The sequence below is a fragment of the Chrysochloris asiatica genome, unplaced genomic scaffold (genome assembly GCF_000296735.1).
Source record: "Chrysochloris asiatica unplaced genomic scaffold, ChrAsi1.0 scaffold00013, whole genome shotgun sequence".
Taxonomy (NCBI): domain Eukaryota; kingdom Metazoa; phylum Chordata; class Mammalia; order Afrosoricida; family Chrysochloridae; genus Chrysochloris; species Chrysochloris asiatica.
This window is the reverse complement of record NW_006408531.1, coordinates 28,038,211-28,046,704: the sequence shown is the minus strand read 5'-3', so window position 1 is coordinate 28,046,704 and position 8,494 is coordinate 28,038,211. Positions and strand designations below refer to the sequence as shown.

At 40.0% G+C, this 8,494-nt stretch overlaps 1 protein-coding gene across 2 annotated transcripts in view; it reads right to left on the bottom strand.

Moving 5' to 3' along the window:
* Positions 1-1,985: 1,985 nt before the first annotated feature.
* The window catches only part of ECHDC1 (enoyl CoA hydratase domain containing 1), a 34,019-nt gene continuing 27,510 nt past the window's right edge, over positions 1,986-8,494 (bottom strand). The window contains exon 5 of one of the 2 annotated variants that reach the window (XM_006834681.1): positions 1,986-2,440. In XM_006834681.1, the coding sequence (XP_006834744.1) occupies positions 2,032-2,440 (409 nt within the window). In that variant the 3' untranslated portion in view covers positions 1,986-2,031. The remainder of the gene's footprint in view (positions 2,441-8,494) is intronic. The other variant, XM_006834682.1, reaches the window with a different exon arrangement.

The window sequence follows — 8,494 nt, the reverse complement described above, 5'->3', positions numbered from 1 at the left end:
GCATTTTTTTCCCAGTCGCAATCTGAGTGCCTTCCCACCTTCAGGTCCTATATCTGACAGTGTTTCTCTGCTGCATAGAGTTTTCAGTGACTAGCGATTCGGAAGTAGTTCGTCACTCTTACAAACATCAATGGACACAAATTTACTTTACAGAAAGTAAACCGCAAAATCTACTTTTATTTGGCAGTTAAAAGTTCAATCTCACTAACTGCTCCTTGGAAACCCTATACAGGGTATATACAGAACCTACTCAACAACACTTAACTAGGTTTAAAAATGTTGCATTCATCTGGTAATCTAGCATTTGGTTCAGAAAAAAAGTAATTTGTTTGCCTTATTAGATGTTCCTAATTTAAAACCGTAGAATTGTGGTTCAAACCACGCTTTTGATCCAGTGCTTTATCATACAGTGCCATACCAGGGCTCAACATAATGGCCAAAACTGTCGCTATTTTGAAATTATCTTTACTTGTGGATAGGTTAGACGGGGCTTAATTCTTTGAATTACATAAATGCTAATGTCTGTTACTGAGATAATCATTCACTTTTAAGACACAGTTAATTAAAAAGGTTGGTTCTTTTTCAGAAAAAAGAAATTTTACCTTGCAAAAAATATGAGGCACTAACCATTCCACCCACAGCACACACTACTTCTCTGTTGGGTTTGATAATTCATTGCAATGACCACACAGGACTCAGACACGATATTTAGAGTTATGGGTTTTAATAGGGAAGTTAACAGGTTACAATTTGGGGTCAGAAATATTCAGGGCACAGGTTTCTGGGGGCTGGGAAGACCACCACTCTATCTCATGCACTCGTTCTTGCTGCTGCTGCTGCTCCTTTGCTACTGCTCTGGTGTGACAGCTTTCTGTGCAAAGGGATCTCGGTGCACAAAGGATGCGCTCCTCTCCTGGCTCTTCTTTGGTGGTAGTGAGATTCCCCTCTCCGAGATGGCTCATTTTATACCCAAGCTAGAGTTTCAAGTATTTACAATTATAATTAACTCTGGTAACATCCACAGCTGAATCATGCCATCCTGTCTTTAGCTTCTTCTACCTTCTCTTACCTAGACTCAGCAGGGCAGAAATGCTTGGTGTTGAGTTACAGACTATAGCTAGAAGAGACTTTAGATAATTCACTACACCACATACCTAAAGTGAAGATGTGTTACTGAATGCTTTGTGTCTTTGAAATCTCATATGTAGTGCTTTGATGTAAGATTACACTTTGAAACCATGTCAACTGTAGTAAAAAAAGCTGATGTCTGGTCAACTCAGCAATTGTAGGTGGGTCAGTGAAGCACAACACAGTGTCTGAGTTTTCAGATGTAGATTACCAGCCCTTTCTTCTGAAGCACCTCTGGGTGGGCATGAACCTCCAAAGTTTTGGTTACCAGCCAAATGCATTAACTATTGGCACTACTTGGGGACTCCAAAACTCTTTCCATGTAGTGGCTGTCATTTTGGAGACCATTTTGAAATAGAAAATGAATTACTGAAAAAGGAGTGCTGTGTCTCTGCTTATCAGTCCTGTGCTTACCCTATAGCAGCACCACACCAGGATTCCATTTATAATAGATGGGGTGCTTTTTATTCCATTTGCTTGGAGCAGAAAATGACCAATCAGACCTTTTCTAACTTTCTTTTCCCCATACCACTTCCCTCTTTTGTTTTTAACTTCAAATTTACACACATTTATCTTTATAAATAAAACAGGACAAAGAGTTTATAGAAAATGACCCTGGGAGTAGATTTTGTATAGAAGTTAGTGCTTTTTAAAAAGGATTTTTGGTTATAGGCTGAGAACTGCTGTAGGAATGAATTAACAGCAATAATTTTCAACCTTAAAAGCACTGTGTATTTTAGTCAAATGTTCCAAATTACTTGGTAAATACGCTAAAAACCCAGTCAGAATTCAGCAGATATTGTTAGAAACAAACACTAGTAGTAGTCTTCAAAGTAATTCTGCGGCTTAATGTGTACACATATTCACCATTGGAGCTTTACTTGTAATGCTTCACATTTAAAACTATTTATCAAATTTTGCTCTCCTAGCAACAGCCTCTAAATTTGCGGGTCCACCCCAAACTCTTCCTAAAAGATCTCTTTCTGACAGTAAGGCATCCTCTAAGCATAGTTCTTTAACTGAAGAAACTGACTTTTTCAAGGTTCTAATGACTTCTGGTGGCCCATTGGTAAACTGCTGTAGCCACTCTTGTGCCTCTATTAGAGACTGAGTTTCATCAGAAGACTGCAGGACCTCTTCAACCATTCCTATCCTAAAAGCTTTTTTGGAATCCAGTTTGAGGGCTCCAGTTAACACTTTGAGAGCTTCTCTACTGCCAAGTATTTCAACCAGCCGAGTAGTGCCACCCCAGCTTGGTATAATACCCATCTCCTTATGGACAAATCTGATTTCACTCTCTGGGGTCATTAACCTGAAAAAAAGGAAACAAATTGCAACTACATAAGTATTTATACATAAGGTACACATACATAGTTCTAGTCATAAAATACCTACCCATTCATGGTCTAATCTGAAATCACAGATCTTTATACTGTGCTAACAAAATGAATGTTTGAAAAATCTGGCAGTTGAACATCTAGAATTCACTGGAAAGGACAAGTAGACCAGCCTGAAACAGCTAGAGCAACAGAAGATACTTGAAAGAAAGATCAGCAGAAAAATCCAAATTAAAAATGGCAGTCTAATTGGCTACTACAAGAACAAGCAAGTTGTTCCCGAGGGAGCCATCAAGGCAAACAATCAAGTATCTTCAGGGAAAACCCCCCTCCAAGACAGACAAAGGGAACACCTGAGCAGGCAAGTAAGCTTGCTGGTAACTACTGTACTGGTGTACTCGTAAGTGGAAGAGATGGAACTGTACTGGTACTGGTAAGTGGAAGAGAGGCAATGAAGAAATGGGCTGAGTTCAGCCACATTCCATAGACTCCCACTGACTGGAGATGAGAGAGAAGAGGAAAAGCTGGTTGGTCCAAAGTGTGGTGAGAGCTGGGTACTCTTGAGCCCATGGACAAGGACATAGCCACAGAGGGTTAGAGCTGAGAGTGAAGCATCCAGCTGATACGAAGTGATGGAAGACGCACAAGAACACCCAAACTTGCAGATAGTACCCATTTGACCTAGCCTCGATTGCCTGATGATCAGAACTTGACTAGAGGAAGATAAAACAATTTTATGATACAGGAAACAAGTGTAAATTGCTACAATTTTATGAACTTGACCTATATTTATGGATGTAGTAGCTTAAAATACCAACTGGGATGGAAGGAGTCTTCACATCAAATATCAATCCTATCTCCTCTATATACAGGGTAGATAGGGAAGGGCAACTTAACATTGGTTGCCTAAAATGAGAGGGCGATAAAGCCAGTCACAAAGTGACGGGCTTACAAGTTTTCAAGAGGTTACTTAGTTTAAGAGTGTGCGGGCGGAAGATAAAGTCCCCACTGAATAGTTTGCATCTTGTCTAGACGGGTCTGGTGAAAAGAGATGGGAATAAAATTCTTATGATTAACTGTTATCATGACTAACTGTGACTGTCACAACTGTAAAGGCAGAAGTTTTAACAAAAACAGGGAGTACTTAATTTTACAGTCAAGAAACAGGGCCTTAGGACCATAAAGGGAGAAGAGCACGAGTGGAATGCAGGACTCTATCTAGAGAAGCAGCAACACCAGAAATGTAGGTAGAGATGAGGACTCTGGACTCAGAACGAGAGGGACTGGGTGCTGGCAGTCAAGAGGCAGGCTTGCAGAATGTGCCCTTTGGTTGTTTAAATGATTATATATTCCTGAGTGTTTTTGTATACATCCCTCCCCCTCAAACACACAAAAGAGGGAATAGAAGCAAATACTGTTGATAATGCACAGAGGGGATTGTAACCACTGCAATGAAACAATGGTGTAAAACTGATGTTCTCCAATGTAAATTATCACTCAATTTACAATAAAACTTTAAATATATATATTTTTTAAATGCTATAAGGAATGGTCATCTGGTAGAGGAAAAATGAGACTCTAACTAAGGAATTACCAGCAAGTAGTAATAAGCATATAAAAACGCTTTGCTGTCAAATAGATTCTGACTCCTAGTGACTTTGTAGGACAGAGGAGAAATTCCCATAGGGTTTTGAAGGCTTCAGACTGCGTGGAAGCAGACTTTCTTTGGAGGAACAGCTGTTCGACCTTTGGGTTAGCAGCTGAACTGGGGTCACCAGGATTCCTTAAAAATACATAGGTCTTCGAAGAAACTTCTTCCATCTAGGAGAAATACTGACGAATATAGACTAGAAGTGAAAGACATGGTGAAAGCTTCTCTAGAGTAAATGTCAGTAGCACAAGTAAGCCAGCATATTTTCCTGGTACTATTTTGTCATAAGTATTCTTTCACCATACTTATTCAACCTGTATGCTGAGCAAATAATCTGAGGAGCTGGGTTCTATGAAGAAAAATGTGGCATCAGGATTGGAGGAAGACTTATTAACAACCTGTGATACGCAGATGATACAACCTTGCTTGCTGAAAGTGAAGAGGACTTGAAACATTTACCAATGACGATCAAAGAGCACAGCCTTCGGTATGGATTACATCTCAATGTCAAGAAAACAAAAATCCTCACCACTGGACCAATAAACAACATTCTTATCAACGGAGAAAAGACTGAAGTTGTCAAGGACTTCATTCTTTTTGGTTCAACTAAACACTCATGGAAGCAGCAGTCAAGAGATCAGACGACGTATTGCATTGGGCAAATCTGCTGCACAGGAACTTTTTAAAGTGTTGAAGAGCAAAGATGTCAGCTTGAAGACTAAGGTGCGCCTGACCCAAGCCATGGTATTTTCAATAACCTCATATGGAAGCGAAAGCTAGACAGTGAATAAGGAAGATCGTAGAAGAATTGATGCTTTTTAATTATGGTGTTGGAGGAGAATACTGAAAGTGCCATGGACTGCCAAAAGAACCAATAGATCTGTTTTGGAAGAAGTGCAGCCAGAATGCTCCTTAGAGACCAAGATGGCCAAACTTCGTCTCTCATACTTTGGACATATTGTCAGAAGGGACTAGTCATTGGAGAAGGATATCATGCTTGGTAAGATGGAGGGTCAGAGAAAAACAGTAAGACCCCCAACGAGATGGATCGGCCAGGTGGCATCATTGATGGCATCAAGTGTGGCAGCGGTAGTGAGATTGGCCCAGGATCGGACATTGTTTCATTTTGCTGTGCATGGGGTCGCTATGAGTTGGTTCCGACTCAATGGCACCTGACAACAACAACAATTCTGTCATAGCAAAGTTATCTTTACTTGGGTGCCTGTGCTAGTGAAGACCCAGTACTGCCTGGAGATTGAAGTGTTTTGTCTCAACCTGGGTCCTTGTTGAGAAAATTCCAACCTGTTAAGTGCCTTCTACGAATGGCAAAAATAAGCAAATTTGGTCCTACAGCCCCCTCCCACCCCCAAATACCTACCCATTCATGGTCTAATCTGAAATCACAGATTTTTAAACTACACTAACAAAATGAATGTTTGAAAACTCTGGCGGTTGAACATCTAGGAAGTAGTATTACGAATCGGGCTGTGAACTGGAAGGTCAGCAGTTAGAAACTGCCAGCTGTTCCGCGGGAGAAAGATGAGGCTTTCTGCTCCTGTAAAGATTTATAGCCTTGGAAACCCTGTACAGGGTCGCTATCAGTCGGAACCGACTCCACAGCTCATAACAACAACAACAATACAGTACTTAATACCTTTGAAAATAATTGTCACCATTTTTGTTTTACTTAGTTATCCTTTGAGAATAGAGCCTTTGAAGTTTCTTTCTAAAAATCCAAAGCATATCTCTTTCACATGAATGCTGGCCTAATTTTTAGAATTCCTGGATTAGGAGTATGTATATGTGAAGTGCATGCATGCCATCAAAAAAGAATTCATTGCAAATTGATGTCATCAATAGTCCTCAGAAAAAGAGAGATTTTGGTTTTTAATCCTTCATCTGTCCATAGTTCCAGCAAATGTTTACCAAGCACTTCTAATGTCAGGTGGTACTTTAGGTGCTAGGGCCTTCAGGGATAAACTAAAATCTCTGTGGCCAGTTTACATTCCAGTTGGAAGAGAAAGGCACCAAGCAATATGCTAGTGGTGACAGTGGAACAAATGAGGCAAGGAACTGGAGAATTACTGTATAGGAATGTGCTATTCAACAGATGGGGAAGGTCTCTAAATATGTGAGAATGAGCCCTGCAGAGATCTGGGGGTGCTAAGTATCCCACGGAAAGGGAATTGCAATGTAAAAGGCCTTGCAGTTGAACTTCTTAGTGTCTGGGAAATACAGACCAATAGATTAAGTCCTTTTACAATGTTGCTCCAATAGAATAAGAAAAGGAGATGAAATCAAAGGTGAGCTTATAGGCCTTAGTAGAAGTTTCAATTTTATTTTTAAACTGTAAAGTTATTTAGAGGAAGTTGAGCATCTGATTTGTTTTTTAAAGGTTACTCTGAAAAGATTTAGGCATTTAATAGCACTTACACCAGCTGTCCTGGTGTGGCCCTGTAGAATAAGCACTACACTGCTACCCACAACGTTGGCGGTTCAGCCCTCCCAGCTGTTCCAATGAAGTCAGAACCGACTCAACAGCACTGAACTAAAACTACATGTTAACCACAAGGTCAGCGATTCAAACTCATTATCTAAAAAATGATAGCTTGAGCTGGATTGACGGCAAGTACCACCTAAGCAGGTGCTAATTTTCCACAAATCTTCTGATTTTTAATGAAAAGGGTGATTAATAAGAAGTACTATGTTAAATAGCAAAGGGGGAAATTGTTGTTGTTTGTTGTTGTTAAGTGCCATCGAGTCGGTTCCGACCCATAGCGACCCTGTACAGGGTTTCCGAGGGTGTAAATCCTTATGGGAGTAGAAAGCCTCATCTTTCTCCCACGGAGCAGCTGGTAGTTTCGAACCGCTGACCTTAAGGTTCGCAGCCCAATTCATAACCACTACGCTACCAACATGTTAAATAGCAAAGGGGGAAATTAACATAAAGAAATTGGGGGGCATAGCAACAGGCTTACATTTGCCACTTCAGTGCTTGTATACTACAAAGGGACTGAACAAGGCTGTACTGTTTCAGGAATCCCACCCACCTATCAGTTTTGTTAGAACTGCATGCTCCATTCAATGAGAAGCTTTCATTATGTCAAAACCTCTCATCTGGACCAAACGTCATGTCTGAGGTTTTTTTTTTTTTTTTTTAGGAAAAATTACTACTTTCAAATAAGTCATTCCAAATATATAATCTTAAATTAGTTTGGCTTTCCACGGTGTTCAATGTGCAACTGCAGGTGGTTTGCTTCCATTTGCATCAAGAACAACAGACTTGATCTGTGATTTTTGAATGTGGCATACTGTCCCAACAGAGAGTTCTCACAAGTCTATTTATCAACCCACTGTGGATGAGAACTTTTTTCTCCACTGCTATGAATTCCTACAAGAGAAACTATGCCTCCATTGTGAATAACTGCTATTGCTCCTGGGGGCAAACTGCCATGAAGATGTTGTTGTTAAGTACTGTGGAGTCGATTCCGATTCATAGCGACCCTGCACAGGGTTTCCAAGGCTGCAAATCTTTCTTTATGAGAGCAGAAAGCCTCATCTTTCTCCCGCGGAACAGCTGGTAGTTGTGAACTGCTGGCCTTGAGGTTAGCAGCCTGATTCGTAACCACATAGTAGTGGTTAAATACAGAATTTTTAAATGGGACAGAAAAAGGAACAAAAGTCTCCTAAAATCTGGTACGGTAAGAGGAGTGTACTGCTTTGTAATAAATAGAAAACAATGTCAAAAATTAAGAAAGTAAATAGAAGGTACAGAAAGAATGTTTCATAACCCTGCAGACAGGAATATTGTTAACAAGAAACAACAAACCCAATCCTAAAGAGCTGTTCACAGTAAGAATGTTACTATTCTTCAATAGATCCTAAAATCGATACGGATTTTGGCTCAGTTATAGTTACATTAGAGAACAAAAGGATTATGTCAGGAATAAAGGATTATGTCAGCTAAATACAAAAAAAAATGTTTAAAGTTCTAAATGTTGGGATAACAGATGAAATTATGACAAGTTCTCGATCTGAGCATATTTAACACTTTGCTTCTGAAGAATCACCTTCATCATCCTGGCTCTCATGTGATTTTTCTTTTCTGTCCTGGTGTGATGCTGTGGGATAATGCCCTGGACCACAAGGTCGGCAGCTCAAACTCACCAGCCGCACCTTGGAAATCCTATACAGGGTGGCTATGAGTTGGAACTGACTCCACGTCACTTAACAACAACAACAATATATACTTTATAAGATGAGATATGACTTTTGAGTTTTACTTTCTAACTCTTAAATTCTGAGATAATACATGGGGTGGTCAGATTCTGATATCATCCTTTATAAAGCACATGCACAATATACATCTTGTTGTTGT